The 22109-nt window shown below is 43.5% G+C and overlaps 1 protein-coding gene across 1 annotated transcript in view; it reads left to right on the plus strand.

The window, feature by feature from the left end:
- The first annotated feature begins 2555 nt into the window (after nucleotides 1-2555).
- The window catches only part of PKP3 (plakophilin 3), a 95160-nt gene continuing 75606 nt past the window's right edge, over nucleotides 2556-22109 (plus strand). The window contains exon 1 of the mRNA XM_069740366.1: nucleotides 2556-2672. Coding sequence (XP_069596467.1) covers nucleotides 2640-2672 — 33 coding nt within the window. The 5' untranslated portion in view covers nucleotides 2556-2639. The remainder of the gene's footprint in view (nucleotides 2673-22109) is intronic.

Here is a 22109-nt window from a genome sequence, read left to right on the forward strand (position 1 = left end):
TCATTATCACATACTTGCGGTCACATGATCTCAGGGCCACCATGACTTCATTACTACCCTTACTGGTGTATTGGGCCCAGTGAGCAGAAGCAAAGAGGATGGGGCCTGGACCCGTACAGGCACCCCCCTCTTTTGCTTCTGCTCACTGAGCCCCAAGGGCAGGGGTGCCAACCACCGCTGACAGGCAGGCACGGAGTTTAGGGGATTTATTATAGAATGGATGTAGTCAGCACGATATACATGTACGGTTATTGGTGTTTGTTTTTTTAATTACCGTATATGTATTAAAAGTTAAATTTTATCTCATACATCAAAAATTTCTCTTTTTTTCTAGTTAGTCCTTTTGAATGGTAAATAGCGATGAGCTATACTCGTTGCTCAGGTTTTCCCAAGCACGCTCGGGTAACTTCCGAGTATTTGTTAATGTTCGGAGATTTCGTTTTCATCACGGCAGCTGAATGATTTACAGCTACTAGCCAGCCTGAGAACATGTGGGGGTTGCCCGGTTGCTAGGTAATCCCCAAATGTAATCAAGCTGGCTAATAGCTGACCACTTAATCTCCGAGCAGTCATAAATACTCGGAGATCACCCGAGCAACGAGTACACTCGCTCATCACTAATGGTAAACCCTACAAGTTTATGGTTTCCTAAATATTTCTTCGATTTACAAGTCTGCAGTCATATAGGGTTACTGCAGACTTGTAGATTAAAGAGGTTGCCCACTAAGACAGCCCCTTCTCATTCCCAATGCTTGGACCTGATAAAATAAAAAAACCCTAGGATTCACCTCCTGTGTCGATACTAGTGTTGAGCATTCCCATACTGCAAGTATCGGGTATCGGCCGATACTTGCTGTATCGGAATTCCAATACCTAGTTCCGATATTTTTGTGATATCGGAAATCGGTATCAGAGTGTGCGGTGCATATGGTTCCAAGGGTCTGGAGGAGAGGAAACTCTCCTTCAGGCCCTGGGATCCATATTAATGTAAAAAATAAAGAATAAAAATAAAAAAATATGGCTATACTCACCCCTCCGACGAACCCTGGCTGTCACCGCTGCAAGCGTCCGCCTCCGTTCCTGAGAATGTAGTGAGTGAAGGACCTTCGATGACGTCGCGGTCAGGTGAGCGGTCAGGTGACCGGTCACCTGACCACGACGTCATCGAAGGTCCTTCACTCTCTGCAATTCTCAGGAACGGAGGCAGACGCTTGCAGCGGTGACAGCCAGGGTTCGTCGGAGGGGTGAGTATAGCCATATTTTTTATTTTTATTCTTTATTTTTTTACATTAATATGGATCCCAGGGCCTGAAGGAGAGTTTCCTCTCCTTCAGACCCTGGGAACCATCGAGGATACATTCCGATTTTTGTGTCCCATTGACTTGTATTGGTATCGGGTATCAGTATCGGCGAGATCCGATATTTTGCCGGTATCAGCCGATACCATCCGATACCGATACTTTCAAATATCGGAAGGTATCGCTCAACACTAGTCGATACCCACGGTCTCAGTTCTCTCAGTTGCACGACTTCCTCTTCATGATCGATTTGTCCGAAGACAGTGATGCCAGCGCTAACTAGACACCGGGCACCACGTGTCATGCAACTGTACGAGAGCCCCGAGACCTCGAATACTGACCCTGCTGGAACGGGAAAGGAGTATAGCCTGGGACCGCTTTAAAAGGGGTATTCCTATCTCCAAGCTCCTGTCCTTATGTGTAGTAGGTGTAATAATAATAAGGTTGGCAAATAATTCCAATTAGAAATGTAGTAGAGTTCTCCTGATTAGCTATGATGCTTACACCATGGGCAGAGCATATAGTAGGTTAGGTATCCATGGTTACGACCACTATCAGCTAACTAACCAACTGTCAATAAATGAGTGGTTGTAACCATGGATATCTAAGCTACTGCAATTCCCTGCACATAGAGTAAACAACACAGCTAATCAGAAGAACTATACTACATTTTTAAATTGAGGTATTTGCTAATCATATTATTATTACACCTACAGCATATGGGAATATGATCTTGGTGATGGGAATATCCCTTTAATACATGACAACCCCTTTAAGGAATAAATAGACTTTCAAAGTTTCTTATTTAAGTTATTAACTGCCAGTCCCTTTAAATGAAACAACAACAGCTGCCCTAAACAAGTAATCTGCAACCTACATAGATCCAGCTGTTGTAAAACTACAAATCCCAGCATGCATCGTGCTTACAGGTGACTCCTCCGGGTCATTAGAAATGTTTACACGAAGTACTGACCTGGACTGGAGGACTTTACCTATGACACATTTAGCAAAGTTCTAATTACTATAAACCTGCAGTTTTCCATTTCACACCTGCAAACCCTTTCCTTTGTCCTTCTCTTTAAGTCACTAGAGCGGTTCCCACTCTCTTACATTACAAAAACTTAGAACAACAATAATGTAGGCAACAGAATTTTACCTTTTTTCTTAAATCAATTTGGACAGTTAAAGGGTTAACATTGTTCAGGGCGTTGGTGCATCAACAGGTCCGGTGACGACACACGGGATGATACACTTTCCATTCTCTTCCTTTGACACAATTTGGGTTGTTACCTCTAAAACTTCTCACGCCCCAGTCACACTGCAGACGCATTTCTGAGCACCATGATGAGCCGAGGCCCCATTTTGCTGTCTCAGGTATGGACTGTTATATAAAATTCCAATAGCGCCTAGCTTATGTCTACAGATGTGCAGCACAAGTGGGGTTAAATGTTTACAAGGAGGAGGACTGATAAGACAAATTTGAGTTTAGCGAGAAGAAGGTTAATGTCGGTCTACTGGTGGACTCCTTGGGCATATTTATGGCAGCGTATGGCAGGTATTGGGGCATGGACAAGAAAGGCAGGTAGGCAATTTGGCAGAGCAATTTATTAGACAATGTAGTTTAGCTTTTTGCAGTTTTCAGGAAGATATTAGCAGAAGAAATGAGTCATTTAGAAGCCACATCATAGTTTTTACTATGGGAGATCTGGAGGGACAATAGTGCGACAGGTGTACATTACTAGTGTTATGTTCTGCAGATCAATCCATGTCCCACCGATGCAAAGCGTTGTAGTATCACATCCTGGATATGTTGTACAATGTGCATTCAACTTTGTAAATCTAGCAACTGAGGAATTAATGGCAATGATATGAAACAGAAGACAGGACGCAGTTGGCATCTCAGTCTATCTATCTAGAAAAGTTTGTTGGGTCAACACCCTGGTGTTACTTTACAACTTTACATGACTATATATGTGAAGGTCAGGCTCTAGCTCAGATCTTCATAGACCAATGGATTTACAACTTGCGATTCTACGCAAGCTGGGAGATGTAGATTTCCAACAGCTGGAGGAGCCCAGATTGGAGACCACTGCTAGAATCAAACATTATTAAGAAAGCAGGGTCAGTCATTTTAATACCTACGCAAAATAAGAATTGACTACTCATAGTAGTAGCATTTCAGATAAGATCTTTTGGTAGAGTCATCTCTTTCACAAGATAAAAGCATATTTTTTGGGGAGTTCCTTTATTTTGGGTATGTTCCAAAATCAGACAGCCCCCAGCCTAGGCGGGACTTCTTGCAAAGCTAGGAGATCTGCTTGGTCATAGATTTTACAAGAGGGAAGAAGTGTAACTGCCTATAGAGGTTTCAGATTCTGAGGTCTGGTGGTTGGCTTTTAGCCCACAGATCTGGGACTTGGGGATTCGGAAAGAGGTGGGGGGTAGGCATGTAATGTAGTGAAGGGTCTACATTACAGATAATCAGAAGATTCAACATTTTGGACTTTGTCTTGATACAGATTTCACTGCGAGAACTGCTCTTTAGCTAACAGTTCCATCCAGTTGGGTCCACGTTGTTTACCTTTTTAAAAAATAAATTCTATTGCATGGAATATTTCAGCTCAGCATGTACGGTATGTTCCACTACAAAGCTGGACGGATAGCTCAGCCCACGCAGCAGCATTCTCTTTACTGTGCCCTGAAGGCTTCTAGATCAGTTAAAGAGCTAAATGGACAATCTGCCAACGTTTTTCCATTGACGAGAAGATCCACCATGCTTTTAGAGCATATTACTCTGTCCACTGTGTGACATTTAGGGCTTGTGCACACAGCCGTATTTTCAGTCCGAGCGCAATCCAACAAAACATTGGATCGAACTCAGAAAAATGTTATCCTATGAGGCCAGGCACATGTCCAATTTTTTCCTCGGACCGTGATGCTTACCGCAGGTCTAAGTTGGATCCGATTATTGGATCACACTCAGTCATGCAAGTCAATGAGTCGATGGAAAACATCGGAATGCACTCAGCTGACATCTCAGTGTAGTCCGATTTTCATGGACTGACAGAATGGAGAAGTTTTAGAAACATTCCCCCCCCCCCATCTTCTCATCATCCGAGAAAATCGGATCACACTCTGATCAGACTTTGATTAGCACAATCGACCACATACTCTTTGGATAAGAGAGGATACGCTGGTGTGCACCTAGCCTTATACTGTTGACCTGGCAATGATTATGATGGACAGATGACTACACATACTGTACATGGCTTCTTCTAGAATTAAGTAAAGCCCCAGGGGATGTTAAAGAAATGTACTTGCATTCTCATATATAGATTTCCAAAATTTCAAACAAAACCTAACACTTGGCCAAGACTTGGTTTTTTTCTCATAAGCTTATTGAAAAGAGGGTTTTCACTTTTGTGGGCAAAATTTAGAATGTGGGTGTATCCCTGTAATATTAGAGGAGGCTTACTCTTCGTTATGCATAATCTTTCGGTTTCTTGTCACAATAGTGGTATGTCAATAGTTGCTCCTTTAAAGGCATCGTCCAGGGTTGCAAAATCATGGCTGCTTTATTCATCAAACTGCACATGAGGTATGTCCAGGATTTTGGCTCAACTGAGTTAATTGGAGTTCAACTGTAGTACCACACACTTCCTGTTGACGGGTGTGGCACTGCTTTTGGAAGAAGAACGCCATATTTATTTGTATGGTAAAATCGTCTAAGTTGGCCAACAGCCATCTCCTACGACTCCCAAATTAGCATGCATGATGTCTTTGGCCAAGCATGCATGTTCACCCCTCGTTTGCTGTCACAGTTAAGAAACATTGATCATAATAGGGTTCATGAAAAACAATAGCTCCCCATCACATTTATTTTAGTCTACAGCACATTGCCGATTTATACAAGAGCATGTGTTGCTGATGAACTCTAAATTTAATGCTTACATAAAAGATGACAATGAATGACAAAGAAGAGTTTTGTCATTTTATTATTCGACAAGTTCACAGGGCAAGGAACACAAAGCTTCATTTAGGCTATCTTCACCCCATGTTAAAGTTCCTTAATGGTCAAAAGTTGATATGTAAAGTTGGTGCCCTTTCATTCATTAAGGGTTGGCTATTCGCACCTGCTCGCACTTGGTACGTATGGACGTTTGGACGTATTAGGTTTCATTGGAAGAAACCATAATTAATGAGTTTGCCATTGTCATATAAATTAGACTTATTAACAATAAAGGTCAAAAGGGCAAGTCCCAGACTAGTTAATGTGCAAAAAGGACTTTAGCAATAGGTAGATCATGGACTAAATAATATGTTGCTATCTATATTATGTGTCAGCATGTACAGAGACAGAGTACTGTTAAAAAGTTTGATCGCCTCCCTTCTTCATGCAAAGTTTTCTTTGCTTTTACTGGAATGTGCACATTGTAGATTCAGATTGAAGTTAGCAGAACCATGCATTAACACATATGGAAACAATGAGAAAAGAAAGACACGTGAAAAACCACAATATGTTCCTCAAAGTATGCCACTTTACACCCCCCTGGCATTCGCTCAGTTTCATCAGGTAGTCACCTGAAATGGCCTCCAATGAACAGGTAGATCTCATCAAGAGTTCATTTGTGACAGTCACCAGCCTTCAGAAAATATGGTTAACATCAGATGTGTTTAACAGAGGAAGATCCATACAGTGTCAAGTCCTATTCCACAACTGTTCTTAGTCAGAATGTGGCAGGAGGTAAAGGGAAACATCAGTCCACTATTACTTTAAGACATGAAGGTCAGTCAGTCTGGAAATTTACTAGCAATGTGGAGATATCTTCATCATGAAAACCATCTATCTCTATGATGAAAATGGCTTTCATGTGCACCACCCCAAGAAAGGAAGATCAAGAATTACCTCTACTGCAGAGGATAAGTTCATCAGAGTTAACAAACTCTGAAACTGAAAATTGATAGCACTAAGATATTAGTTCTTACCCCCTTCATGATATCCGTTCCATTAGAGCACAAGCGATCGGACGATCACATCTTTAAGCCCCCTGAGGGGCTAACAAGATCAGTAAAAAAATAAACAAATAAAAATAAAAGTTCAAATTACCCCTTTTCCCCCCCTATTAAAAATAAAGAGATATTAAAAAAAAAAAACACGTGGTATCGCCATGTTCTGAAAAAGTCCAATCTATCAAAATATAAAAACAATTAGCCTAATCGGTAAGCACCGTAAACAGAAAAAAATTCAAGAACGCCAAAATTACATTTTTTATGGTCACTGCAGTTCCCCCAAAAATGCTGTAACAAGTGATCAAAATGTTAGATCTCTCCCAAAATAGTACTATTAAAAACGTATCCTCGTCCCGCCAAAAATAAGCCATCACACCACTTCATCGTATGAAAAATAAAAATGTTCCAGGTCTCTGAAAATGGCAACATCTTAAAAACTTTTTTTTTTGCAAACTTATGATTATTTTAGTAGTGAAAAAAAAACTGGACATTTTTGTTATCGCCGTAATCGTATTGATGAAGAGAAACATATTGCATGGTAATTTTTAACACAAAATGTACACCATAAAAACAATTCCCAAAAAACAATGTCAAAATTGTGGTATTTTTTTCCCCCCCTCATATGTCTATGTGGACAGAAAGATAAAAAAGAGTTATGACTCTGGGAAGAAGGGGAGGAATAACTCAAAAACGGAAATTGGCTGCGGGGTGAAGGGGTTAATGATGCACAGACATCAAGTAGCAGACATCTCAACATTAACCTTCCAAAGGACACTAGGAGTTGCAGACTTTTATAGTTGAACTAGATGGTGGCCCGATTCTAACGCATCGGGTATTCTAGGATATGTATGTAGCTTATTTATGAAGATTTCAGAATAAGGCAATGAATACACAGGATTCGGCCGGCTGGCTGCAACCAATTAGCAAAGCGTGGTTCAAATCCCACGCCAATTCGCGGCCGGACTGCATCTGTCGCTGATTGCTTGCGGCCGGCCGGGCGCAACCAATTAGTGAAGCCAGGGCCGGCTCCAGGTTTTTGAGGGCCCCAGGTGAAAGAGTCTCACAGCCCATGTAGCATATAACACAGCCCACATAGTATATAGCACAGCCACGTAGTATATAACACAGCCATGTAGTATATTACACAGCCATGTAGTATATTGCACAGCCATGTAGTATATTGCACAGCCACGTAGTATATAGCACAGCCCACGTAGTATATAGCACAGCCCACGTAGTATATAGCACAGCCCACATAGTATATAGCACAGCCCATGCAGTATATAGCACAGCCCATGCAGTATATAGCACAGCCCATGCAGTATATAGCACAACCCATGCAGTATATAGCACAGCCCATGCAGTATATAGCACAGCCCATGCAGTATATAGCACAGCCCACGCAGTATATAGCACAGCCCACTCAGTATATAACACAGCCCAAGCAGTATATAACACAGCCCACGTAGTATATAGCACCGGCCACACAGTATATAACACAGGCCATGCAGTATATAGTAAAAAGTTGGTCACACTTACAGGGGTAATGGCAGCGTTAACGGACTGCGTTACACCGTGTTATGCCGCAGTGTAACGCAGTCCGTTTAACGGACTGCTAACGCTATGTGGGCGCTGACTGGAGGGGAGTATGGAGGGAGCACTGACTGGAGAAGAGTAGGGAGTGGCCAATTCGCGGCCGCACTGTGCCTGTCACTGATTGGTCACGCCCAGCCGGCCGCGACCAATCAGCGATGCATGATTTCTGTGACAGAGAAACAGACAGACAGACAAACAGGCGGAAGTGGGCATTAGACAATTATATATATATATATATATATATATATATATATATATATAGATTGTTGCAAAGAAACAACTACTGAAGACCATAAACAAGAAAAGGAGACTTGTTTGACCCAAGCAATATAAGGAATGGACATTAGATTAGTGGAAATCTGTGCCATAAATCTAAAATTTTGACTTGTCAGGCCACAGTACAAACTGCCATGCCTTTGTGAGATGCGGAAAGGAGAGCTAATGGTTTAAACATGAGCAATGCCCACTGAGAAACACGGAAGGCGAGGTGTTATGGCGCAGGGTGCTCTGCTGGTGATTTACTCCAAATTCACGCCACATCCAGCATTCTGCAACGGCATGCCATCACATCTGGTTTGCAATTAGAGGGACCATAATTTGTGTTGCAATTGTACTATTACCCAAAACACACCTCCAGGTTATGTAACGGCAATATGACCGTGAAAGAGTGCTGGAGGGCTGCGTTAGATAACATGGCCTCCACAATCACTCAACCTAATTGAGGTGATTTTGGATGAGTTAAGGTACCGTCACACTAGACGATATCGCTAGCGATCCGTGACGTTGCAGCGTCCTCGCTAGCGATATCGTCCAGTGTGACAGGCAGCAGCGATCAGGCCCCTGCTGTGCTGACGCTGGTCGGGGAAGAAAGTCCAGAACTTTGTTTCGTCGCTAGACTCCCCGTAGACATCGCTGATTCGGTGTGTGTGACACCGATTCAGCGATGTCTTCGCTGGTAACCAGGGTAAACATCGGGTAACTAAGCGCAGGGCCGCGCTTAGTAACCCGATGTTTACCCTGGTTACCATCCTAAAAGTAAAAAAAACAAACGCTACATACTTACCTACCGCTGTCTGTCCCCGGCGCTCTGCTTCTCTGCTCTGGCTGTGAGCACAGCGGCCGGAAAGCAGAGCGGTGACGTCACCGCTCTGCTTTCCGGCTGGCCGGCGCTCACAGCCAGAGCAGCGAAGCACAGCGCCGGGGACAGACAGCGGTAGGTAAGTATGTAGCGTTTGTTTTTTTTACTTTAACGATGGTAACCAGGGTAAACATCGGGTTACTAAGCGCGGCCCTGCGCTTAGTTACCCGATGTTTACCCTGGTTACCGGGGACCTCGGGATCGTTGGTCGCTGGAGAGCGGTCTGTGTGACAGCTCTCCAGCGACCAAACAGCGACGCTGCAGCGATCCGGATCGTTGTCGGTATCGCTGCAGCGTCGCTTAGTGTGACGGTACCTTTAGATGCAGAGTGAAGGGAAAGCAGCCAACAAGTGCTCAACACCTCTTTTGGTAAGTCATTCCAGGTGACTACCCGATGAAGCTGTTTGAAAGAATACCGTCAGAGTAAAATAGGGGTACTTTGGGGAATCTAAATAGTTATCACATTTTGGTTTGTTTCACAAGTGTTTCTTTACGTCTTTTTTCCATTTGTGTTTCTTTGTGGTTTTGCCGCTTTCTGTCTGAATCTAAAATGTGCACAATCGAATAAGAACATTGAAAGCAACTGTATGAACTGGGGTGTCCAAACTTTTGATTGGTAGTGTATGTAGGTGGTTCATATTTATAAAAGGTAAAAGTGATGGGTATATTATCTCATAGTTGAAAGAAGAGAGAACTCCAATTAGTTCAACTTATAATCCTAACATTTAGATTCGAAGGATTGAAAAAAACTGAGGCAGATGCTAAATGCCCCATATTAGAGAAAAAAAAATCTTCCCCTCTCTACATGAGGCAATCAAGACTAGTTTTCATCACAGAATCTAGTATCCACAACCTGTAATATCATATTTAGCAAGAACGGCATCCAGGACCTCCATGAACTAGTTGTTGGCAATGATTTTCCAAAAACATGTCATAATTAGAACAAAGCATAGGCAAGAAAACAATGCTTTAAAAAAAACTAAACAATATGACGTAGAAGCAAGTATCAAACTGAAATCTAATGGTGGCCACAAAGAGAGAGATAGTCAAAACTGAAATATGTGAGTTAGGTAGTCCTCTAGAGCAGGGGTGTCAAACTGCATTCCTCGAGGGCTGCAAACAGGTCATGTTTTCAGGATTTCATTGTACTGCACAGGTGATAATTTAATCACCTACACAAATAATGAGTTGGTGATTAAATTATCACCTGTGCAGTACAAGGAAATCCTGAAAACATGACCTGTTTGCAGCCCTTGAGGAATGCAGTTTGACACCCCTGCTCTAGAGACCATTATGTAGAGGAAGTAGTTGAGAGATGGGGAGATGTTAAGTTATGGAAAAGTTCTGCAGAAGGTGTAAGAAGATGGGATAACTATTCATAGGTCACTTGCTGGCTTTTTGAGGTTTAAATTAAGCATAGATTATACGGACCCTTATTACTGTATTTGTCATGGACAAGACAATTTGGAAAATCCTACTCTGAATCCACGATTGACCATGAATTCTGGGTTTATAGTTTCTTATGAATCCAGAATATATTCAAAATTTTCCGAATAGCTTTGACTGCTCAGGTCAGTAATAATTACTATTGGAGTAAATACCCTGTAACATCCCAGTTTACACTTCTAGCCTCTTACAGAGGTGGTAACGATGACGTGAGGAGGACAATTTTGCTCATGAAGCAGATTTACTTTGTGCCACTAAGGGCGGATGATGGCTGTTCTCTCTTCAGCAGAACCGAGAAGAGTAATGTTCCTTTCTTCTACTTTGAAGTAAAAAAAGACGGAGCGCACTTCTTCTGCCCCATATTAGGACCATGTATTAGGTACTATACTAGGGAGTTACCTGCTATTGATTTTGAAATTCAATTTGGAACTTGAAAGGATCTATTGTATCTCTATTGTTTCTGGTATTAGCCTGAGAAAGCTGTCCGCATTGTTGTACCTAAATCAATTATGAGACAACAGTCTTTGGACTGATCCTCATACATTTGTACAATGCTATACTACTCCTGTATGTCAGAGAGATAAAAGGCTCATTTAATAATATAGAAGTCAACTATGAAAAGAAACAGTTCAGATAAGGACAGCGGGTGTTGGTCATCACAACCACTCAAATTACATCGATCAACTTTGAGGGAAAGGTCATGAAAGTGCACATTCAGATGGATCACTTTACTATAAATGACCTAATAGTAGATGTGGGTATACAATATATTAAATACATATACTGTTTACTTGCTATTTTCATGACTGTTCGTACAAGTCTATGCAATTCCAATGACTCCAGTAATATTAACTACCGTATATACTCAGATATTAGCTGACCCGAGTATAAGACGAGGCACAATTAAAAAAAAAAAAAAAAAAAAAACAGGGAAAACTCGAGTATAAGCCTAGTATTCATGGCCCCCCTCATCCCTATCCTGGTCTGCATTGCCCACCCCTCATCTCTATCCTGGTGTGCATGATCCACCCCTCATCCCTATCCTGGTCTGCATGGCCCCCCTCATCCCTATTCTGGTCTGCATGGCCTCCTCATCCCTATTCTGGTCTGCATGGCCTCCTCATCCCTATCCTGGTCTGCATGGCCCCCCTCATCCCTATTATCGTCTGCATGCCCCCCCCCCTCATCCCTATTCTGGTCTGCATGTCCCCCTCATCCCTATTCTGGTCTGCACAGCCCCCTCATCCCTATCCTGGTCTGCATGGCCTCCTCATCCCTATCCTGGTCTGCATGGCCCCCCTCATCCCTATTATGGTCTGCATGCCGCCCCTCATCCCTATTCTGGTCTGCACGGCGCCCTCATCCCTATCCTGGTCTGCATGGCCTCCTCATCCCTATCCTGGTCTGCATGGCCCCTTCATCCCTATCTGGGTCTGCATGGCCTCCTCATCTTTATCCTGGTCTGCATGACCCCTCATCCCTATCCTGGTCTGCATGGCCTCCTCATCTTTATCCTGCTCTGCATGACCCCCCTCATCCCTATCCTGGTCTGCATGGCCCTCCTCATCCCTATTCTGGTCTGCATGGCCCTCTCATCCCCCTATCCTGGTCTGCATACCCCCCTCATCCCTCTATCCTGGTCTCCATGGCCCCCTCATCCCCTATCCTGGTCTGCATGGCCTCCTCATCCCCCTATCCTGGTCTGCATGCCCCCCCCTCATCCCCTATCCTGATCTGCATGGCCCACCCCTCATCCCTATCCTGGTCAGCATGCCCCTCTCATCCCTCTATCCTGGTCTGCATGGCCCCCTCATCCCTCTATCCTGGTCTGCATGCCTCCCCTCATCACCTATCCTGGTCTGCATGGCCCCCCTCATCCCCTATCCTGGTCTGCATGGCCCCCCTCATCACCTATCCTGGTCTGCATGCCCCCCTCATCCCGTATCCTGGTCTGCATGGCCCCCCTCATCACCTATCCTGGTCTGCATGCCCCCCTCATCCCCTATCCTGGTCTGCATGGCCCCCCTCATCCTTATCCTGGTCTGCATGCCCCCCTCATCCCCTATCCTGGTCTGCATGGCCCCTCTCATCCTTATCCTGGTCTGCATCGCCCCCCTCATCCCCTATCCTGGTCTGCATGGCCCCCCTCATCCCCTATCCTGGTCTGCATGGCCCCCCTCATCCTTATCCTGGTCTGCATGCCCCCCCTCATCCCCTATCCTGGTCTGCAGGCCCCCCCTCATCCCCTATCCTGGTCTGCATGCCTCCCCTCATCCCTATCCTGGTCTGCATGGCCCCCCTCATCCCTATCCTGGTCTGCATGGCCCCCCTCATCCCTATCCTGGTCTGCATGGCCTGCCTCATCCCTATCCTGGTCTGCATGGCCTCCTCATCCCTATCCTGGTCTGCATGGCCCCCCTCATCCCTATTATGGTCTGCATGCCCCCCCCCCCTCATCCCTATTCTGGTCTGCACAGCCCCCCTCATCCCTATCCTGGTCTGCACGGCCCCCCTCATCCCTATCCTGGTCTGCATGGCCCCCCTCATCCCTATCCTGGTCTGCATGGCCCCCCTCATCCCTATCCTGGTCTGCATGGCCCCCCTCATCCCTATCCTGGTCTGCATGGCCCCCCTCATCCCTATCCTGGTCTGCATGGCCCCCTCATCCCTATCCTGGTCTGCATGGCCCCCCTCATCCCTATCCTGGTCTGCATGGCCCCCTCATCCCTATCCTGGTCTGCATGGCCCCCCTCATCCCTATTATGGTCTGCATGCCCCCCCCCTCATCCCTATTCTGGTCTGCACAGCCCCCCTCATCCCTATCCTGGTCTGCATGGCCCCCCTCATCCCTATCCTGGTCTGCATGGCCCCCCTCATCCCTATCCTGGTCTGCATGGCCCCCCTCATCCCTATCCTGGTCTGCATGGCCCCCCTCATCCCTATCCTGGTCTGCATGGCCCCCCTCATCCCTATCCTGGTCTGCATGGCCCCCCTCATCCCTATCCTGGTCTGCATGGCCCCCCTCATCCCTATCCTGGTCTGCATGGCCCCCTCATCCCTATCCTGGTCTGCAAGGCCCCCTCATCCCTATCCTGGTCTGCATGGCCCCCTCATCCCTATCCTGGTCTGCAAGGCCCCCTCATCCCTATCCTGGTCTGCATGGCCTCCTCATCCCTACTCACTGTCCCTGCTCTCCATCGCAGTGTCTTGTTCTGATGCCAGCAGGTGCAGGGCGATCACGTGTGGCCGCTACTAAAGAGAATGAATATTCACTGCATTCCATGCCCATGCCCGTGGAGGGCAGTAGATATTCATTCCCTTATGAAGCGGGCACGCATAATCACCTGGCAGCTCCAGGAAGCTGACGGCTGCAACTATTGTGCCCACTATTAAAGACAAATGAGTATTCACTGCGAGTGCAGTGAATATTCATTTCCCTTTAGCTGTAGCAGCTGGCTCCTGCCTCCTGTGACCAGCTTCACCTCCATCTTCTGGGACAATCACTCGAGTATAAGCCGAGGGGGGGCTTTTTCCGTAGAAAAAAAAATGTGCTGAAAAACTTGGCTTATACAAGAGTATATACGGTAACTTTTAATAAATCATGATTTTCATTAGGAATTACATTGTGGTTACAATGGTTTGGTCAAGTGACACTTTATGGATCCTGAAAGACAAAGAAGCATTTCCAGTCTTTGTATAGATACTGTGTATGCTCTGCTTATCCATATTGATATACGATTATCCTGTGGGTATGCCATAAATGCCTAAGATGGCAATAGCCCTTCAATCCCACTTCTTGTTTCGCACCTTGATGCTCCACTATCTCGCTTTTTGAGTACAATTCACTAGTGTATTAGATGACAATACTACTGGTGCACCAACAGTTCTTACTGTTGACATGCAAAACAATGAGAAGACACCATTAATTCACCACCAGGAATTCCCATAAAATCAACCTGGATTGTTTTGTCAGTGTAAGGCCATTTTCTCAGAATTAGAGCATTTTGTAAAGCAGAATTGCAGGCTTGTTATCTATTAGATCACCTGCAGCTACATTAAAGGGATTGTCCAGGCCTGTACTATTGTTACTACAGATGAGATCGGTGAGGGGCTGACTTCCGACACCCTCATCTATCAGCTAAAAACTGGTCTGGCAACAAGTACTGCAGTTTACCTCCCATTCAGGTTTGGTTAACCCCTATAAGCAACAGGTTCAAGGAGAACACAGTGAACTGCTTGACCATCAGGGACATAAAAGAGCTATATAGCAAAAATATTTGACGTTTGCCCACCATGCAGCCAATATAGTGGTCCCTATAATGTGGTTACTACAAACCAGGTTCACTATTGATGACTCCTTATCCCAATAATAGTATGGGCAGGGGCGTAACAATAATAAGTACAGGGGTTGCAGTCCGAATTCAGGCCCTGGAGCCTAAGCTGCCAAAAATGGTATTTTTGCCCAATATTAAAGACCAATAATACTATTACAGACGACCCATGACAGTTGGGTCCCTGTTGGAGGTTATGCATTAGGGCCCATGAGCTTCAAGTTACTCCACTGATTATTACTTATGACAAAACTCTAAAATAAGCATAGCACTACAAATGAAAGTTTTTCTCAATGACTATAAAGTCAAGAAAAGTAAGACAATCAGTGCTTTAAAAACAGAAGTATGACATAAAAGTAAGTAATACTGTACTAAGCCGAAGTGTGAAATCTACTAGAGGCCAAAAAGAGTCATAGTCAAAGTGAGATCTGTGATGTAAGGAGTGGTCTACTACTCGGACAACCCCTTCTGAATCTCGATATGTTACCTTCAGTAAAATAACACTTATACCCACCTCTGGTGCCACCAGCGCAGTTCCAGCATTATCGGCACTGGTTCTCCTGAAGGAGCAGCTCTCAATTTGTTCAGATGTCGCGATTTGTCCGAAGGAGAAGTCAGTGCGAATTGGTTGCAGGGATCGCATGATATAACAATGTCATGTGAGCCCTAGAAGAGCCAGTGCTGACAATGCTGGAATAGCCCCGGTGGTGAGTATAAGTGTTAGTATTTTATTGGGGAGCAACGGATTCAGGAGTTGTCCGAATAGTGGACAACCTCTTTAATTCTGGCTTCTGGAGAACTTGAGATGGGGGAAGTAGTTGCAAAGAGGTTAAGGAATATGAAATATAGTGGGGCAAAGAGAGAGGAAGGGAAATAGTATTGTGCGGAAAGGTTCTGCAGAAGGTGTAAGAAGATGGGACATTTCCCCATAATTGACCGTTGGTTGATTGATTGCTGACAACCACAAGTAAGGATGGATTATAGAGGCAATTATGATCTTATTATCATAAACTGTCCATGAGACGACAAGTAGGCAAATATTATTCCAAAGCCAGGTGTGGTCAAAGATTCTGGGTTTATAATTTATTATAAGTGTCAGCGCGTGTTCGTAAATTGCAGTATGACTGACTAATTAGTAATAATGACTCTTGGAGTAAATACCCAATGAAACAGTTTACATTCACAGCCTCTTTGAAATGTTCTGCTAATGCTGAAATAGAGAGGACATTTGTGCTCAAAAGTAGATTCCTTATATGCCTGTCCAAGGGCTAAAAGTTGGCTGGTTAAATATGTCCTCCCCCGATGAGCCATTTTCACCATGCACGAGAGCCAAAAAGAGTCGTATCATCTACTTTTCCTTAGAGGTTAAAAAAAGGACGATGTATTAAGTATGATAGCATCCACTACTTCATGGTTTGATAGGGTGAGATACCAATGCTCTAAACCAAAAGGGGCTTGTCGTGGAAGCAAACTACCTTTAATTCCCATTTGTCATTATGTTGGGTGACGGTCTTCTACTACACTAAAATGTGACCCGCTACCTCCACACATTGCAACTAGTTATGATGTTCTTAGCAATGAAACAGCCTGAATACTTTTTCTGAGACCTATTTAACAAAAAATGTATTTTAATCTTAACCCCTTCACGCCCAGAGGTGTTTTCATTTTTGTGTTTTCGTTTTTGCTCCCCTTTTAATCAGAGACATACATTTTTTATTTTTTCAGTCAATATGGCCATGTGAGGTCTTGTGTTTTGCGGGACAAGTTGTACTTTTGAAAGACACCATTGGTTTTAAACATATTGTATACTGGAAAACAGTAAAAAAAAAATCCAAGTGCTGTGAAATTGCAAAAAAGGGCAATTACACAATTTTATTTAATTTTTTTTTACCATGTTCACTAAATGCTAAAACTGACCTGCCATTATGATACTACAGGTCATTAGGAGTTCACAGACACCAAACATGTCTAGGTTCTTTTTTTATTTAACTGGTAAAAAAAAAAAGGCACCAGACCTGTAGCGTCTCTATTTTTCGTGATCTGGGGCTGAGTGAGGGCTTATTTTTGGTGCGTCAAGCTGCCATTTCAATTGATACAATTTTGGTGTAGATTATTGCATTTTATTGCAATGAAGCGGTGACCAAAAAAAAAAAAACCGTAATTCTGAGGTCTGAATTTTTTTTTCTTGTTACACCATTTAGCGATCTGATTAATTATTTTTTTATATTGTAAAATCGGGCGATTCTGAATGCGGTGAAACAAAATGTAGATATATATATATATTTATTGTTTTATTTTAAATAGGGTGAAAGGGAGGTGATTGGAACTTATTTTTTAAAATATTTTTTAAAACTGTTTTTTTACTTTTTGCATGCTTCAATATTCTCCATGGGAGACTAGAAGCTGCAGTACTTTGATCAGATCGCCTGTGTGTAGCAGAAATGCTCCCTTGCCAGCAATGACAAACAGAGGCCTGCTGGAGACTCTGGTTGTCAGGCTGACCCATGATCATGTGACGGGGTCACTGATGGGCAGGATTTACAAAGCGCTTCAGGTAAGCACGAGTTAAATGCCACTGTCAGAAATTGACAGTGACATTTAACTAGTTAACAGCCGCGAGTGGATCGCGATTCCACCCGCGGCTGTTGCGGGCACATGTCAGCTGTATTTATCAGCGCCAGAGTCTGCACCAAATGGGGATTTCAAAAAATATTTTTCTATTTGGTCTGTGTTTTAAAAAGGCAAAAAAATTACCTAAGATTAAATATAGCAACACATCCCTTAAATAAATATTTGTTTAGCGAAAAGAGGGTCCATTGCAAAAATTTAAAATTTACATTTTTATTGAATTATATTAAAACTATAATAAAAATTCAAGCAGGTAGAACATAAAGTAAAATACTGACATTATCAAAATGAATGCATCCTGTACAGAGCTTTTCATATAGGGCAAAGTTGATTAGCCATCTGAATTGAACAAACATAATTTGAGAAAAAGATTTTTTTGTATCACCCAAGTCACAGTTAAAAAAAAATACATGGTTGCTCATACCTTAACTATAAAGTGCATGTGTATGATTTTTAAAGCTAAAGACATGATTCAAATGCTGTTGAAACAAATGCAGGGAGAAATAGATAAAGTCGAAGTAAATTAATATACTTACAAAGTGCCCAGTTCTTTTTAGTGTAGATGCAGCATATTACCTCCCCGACGATGCTTTTTCACCAGATCCTTTTTTAAAAAGTGATGCCTGGGACCAGGGGCTCCTTCCCTATCCCTAACAGTAGGGGGCGCCCTAGCTCGCCCTACTCCCTGGGATACTTCTGAAGGTGAAGATGCCGGGGCCTCCACCCTTGACTTATCTCATGAGTTAGGGGAATAAAGCAAAATAGAGAAGAATAGGGTATTACCACACATACAAACTAAGGCTGGTTTCACATTTGCGGATGGAGGTGCTGTGGAGGGCTGTGTACATCCTCCGTGAAGCTCCACCCACCGTTGCACCTCCTTGGTCAGCTCCGCCTACATCGGCGTGCATACCCTATCTTTACCATTAGGTATGCAGGCTATGTTGATGTATGCGGATGCCTCCACATACGTCGTTTTGACGGTGCGACGACCGCACCAAAATGCAACTCATTGTGTTCGGCGCAGGTCGACGCGCCATCAAAACGACGCATGTGGAGGCATCCACATGCATCGGCATAGCCTGTGTACCTAAGGATAAAGATAGGGTATGCATGCCGACGTAGGCGAAGCTGACCGGAGGAGGGGGCAGCTGTGGGCGGAGCTTCACAGAGGACGGACGCAGCCCTCCACAGCACCTCCATCCGCAAATGTGAAACCAGCCTAAGCAACAGTCACCGATAACTCCTTCAACTCTCAACTCTCCTTCTCATATGAACTCCTCTCTCTCCATTAGCCATGCAGGAAATTCTAGCTCTGACAAGGATTTGTAACAGAGCCCAGATTATAAAGGGGAAAGGAGTGGCTAACCAAGCTCAACTGTTAGCAAAGGGATTTCCAACCTGGCCGATTAACCCCTGTTCTGCCAGAAGGAATAAACACATTTAAAACAAAGGAGAAGTGATTCTTCTCAGCGCCAGAGTAGGAGCAATCAGACGCTGCAGTCTTCTGGCTCCACACTGACGCGGTAACCCCGTGACACTAGCGGCACGGGGAAAGCTTCCTTGCCCAACCATGGAGGTGAGGCGAGGAAGACACAGACAGGAGTACACTGTCAAAGGCCTGGGCCAATTTCATCACACCATCTCATCATCCGGCCCTGATGACCAGGTATTTTTGACAAGGAAGGAAAAGTTTTTAAACATGGTCAAGCAAAACCTGGCCAACAAAACCAGCATACTCCATCATTCCTCTGCGACCTTCAGTTCACCACAAATTGAAGTGGGGGTGTCCAAATCCGTGGGGTGGAATGGTGCAGTGAAACTGCTCAGCCACGCCCAGGGTGCACCGAGCATCCTAATTAACATATGGGAAAGAACAAGTGTTTTTTTGTAAAATAGGACAGAATTATACAGTTAGTTTTTTTTCTAGGGGATAAGTCCTCCATATGAATAATCGCGCAGTTTAAACTGTTTTAGGATTTCTTGGACCAACATTAACCAGTGCACTTCCTGCTGTGGACATTTGATAGAGAATTTATGGTATCCCTAAACATTTCATCTGTCATTGAATATAGTGATGAAGGCATTTAATATACAAGTGTCATAACTGGTAGTTTCAGTGAATCACGCAGCTTCGTTTTATAGGAATTAGTAAGATATGTAGCTAGACACAACATTCGGGAAGTTTCGAAAATCAAAATATAGGATAATCCTGAGATTGTTTTTTTTACATGACATAATAGATTTTAAATTGTGTTACTCACAGTTTTATGGGGATGCGACATTCTAACAAAAGGACGTCAGTCAGATTAATTGCTGATGAAAGTACACAGCTTCTGCTGTGAGGAGGATTGAGAAAATTCCATCCTTTGTGAGAAAGCAAAGGAGACGCAAAACAGAAACCTCCGACCCCTGAACTTTTCTACAGGCCTTTTTATAATGTACCCCATAGATCAACCTCTCCTCCGCTTTCCCAGACCAGCAGCAGGATAAATCTTCATTTAATAAATTACCATTATAAGGGATGGTTCTGTGTAATGTCCATTCAATTGAAGTTTACATGTTGCAGTTTTGAAAACACCTTAAATATCCTTTTAAGGTGTTTTTAGTGGCACAAGCAATTTTTTTTTAGTTTTTCTTGCAAGCAAAACCTGGAAAGTTGTTTTTATTTTTTTAAATCAACCATAGGCCTTAGTTTTTTTTATGTTAAAAAAAAGTTGTGTTAATACGACTATAATTTTTTGTTTTTACAATTTTGACACTATAAATCCTGATGGATCTTGTAATCGACTGAGCTATAAATCGCTTCATTTGTAATGTTAAAAACGCAACAACAAAAGAAATTGTGAGTCCTGAAACACACACACAAAAAAAAAAAGAAAAAAGAAATGGTGAAAAATACCAGAAGAGAAGCACTTGCAAACCCATCTGCATTTTTTCATGAGTTTCTTTAAGGCTAAAAAAAGTGTATGTGAAGGATAGCTCAAACTTCTTGTTTAAAATAAATGTAAATTATGACAACCTGGAATATTTTTATTGCTAAATTTAATTGGGTATATGTTACATTTCTATACTCACATCTTCAGGGCCTGATCTGTGGAAGAAAGAGTAGGCCAGGGTCACACTTGCGAGTTCAATGCGAGAAACTCGCGCATCAAGTCCCAACGCTGCCACCGGCACTCTGGACTGGAGGTGCGGCTCCATGTATTTCTATGCAGCTGAACGCTCCGGTCCCGAGTGCCGGCAGCAGTATCAGGTATTGATGCGAATTTCTCGCATTGCACATGCAAGTGTGACCCCGGCCTAAGGGTGCTTTCACTTGTAACATTTGTGGCCTTGAACGGCAGCTAATAGCCTGATTGCAGCGGCAAACCTGGCTTGTTGTTTCGACTGTCACATAACTTAGGCTGGGTTCACGTCATGAGTTAGCGACATGTCAATGGCTTGGTCAGGGTTTATGTCTCAAGCCCAGAAATAGGTGATTCTGGTGGACTCACCGATAGGGCTATTGACTTTATTGAAGCCAACGGAGTCACTTTGTGCTCTGTCTGACCTAATTTTTGTCAGTTTCAGGTGGAGACAAAAAAAAAAACAAAAGCACAAAACAGTTATTATGATGGTGAAGTATGGCACGCACAATACATTGACAAATATGGAATGTGTTTCAAGCACCATATTTTCCATCAAATGGCAATAGACTATACTATCATTTAAAATTGCCTGCCTAATATTGAGCAGGCCCACCTTAGGTTTCCTAGACAATTCTGACCCTTCGAGTCTTCTTGGGCTCAACAAGATTGTTGTCCTGTGGAACCTGGTTCCAAAATGCTAACAGCAGATCCTATAAGGCCACGTGCACATGCTGTGGATTACACTGCGGATTTTTCCAGACTGATTTTGGTAAATCTGTAGGTAAACCGCACTGCGGATTACCTGCGGAATTACAGCGATTTTTTTTGTGGATTCCACCTGCGGATTCCTATTATGGAGCAGGTGTAAACCGCTGCTGAATCCGCACAAAGAATTGACATGCTGCGAAATAAACAACGCTACGTTTCCACGTGGTTTTTTCCGCAGCATGTGCACTGCAGATTTTGTTTTCCATAGGTTTGCATGGTACTGTAAACGCATGTAAAACTGCTGCGAATCTGCAGCGGCCAATCTGCTGCGGATCCACAGCAAAATTTGCAGCGTGTGCACATAGCCTAAATCTTACAAGTCGTAACGTGAGGCATTGATCTGTATCAAAGTACCATCCACATGAATTGCATGACCCAGGGTTTCTCAGCAGAACATTGCCCAGAGCATCACACTGCGTCTGTAGGTTTTCATACATCTGGGTGACATCTCTTCTCCAGGTAGTTGATGCACAACAACCTGGCCATTCATGTGATCAAATAAGCCCACCTTCTTCCATTAGTTCATGGTCCAATTTTGATGTTCGTATGTCCATTCAAAAATATTTAGAATTGAGAGTCCTCAGTGGTTGATACCTACTGTTTTTCTATCTACTGGCTAATGCGGTACTAAGATATATACAGTGGGGCAAAAAAGTATTTAGTCAGTCAGCAATAGTGCAAGTTCCACCACTTGAAAAGATGAGAGGCGTCTGTAATTTACATCATAGGTAGACCTCAACTATGGGAGACAAACTGAGAAAAA

This window comes from Ranitomeya imitator, chromosome 9 (genome assembly GCF_032444005.1).
Source record: "Ranitomeya imitator isolate aRanImi1 chromosome 9, aRanImi1.pri, whole genome shotgun sequence".
In the NCBI taxonomy this organism is placed as follows: Eukaryota; Metazoa; Chordata; class Amphibia; order Anura; family Dendrobatidae; genus Ranitomeya; species Ranitomeya imitator.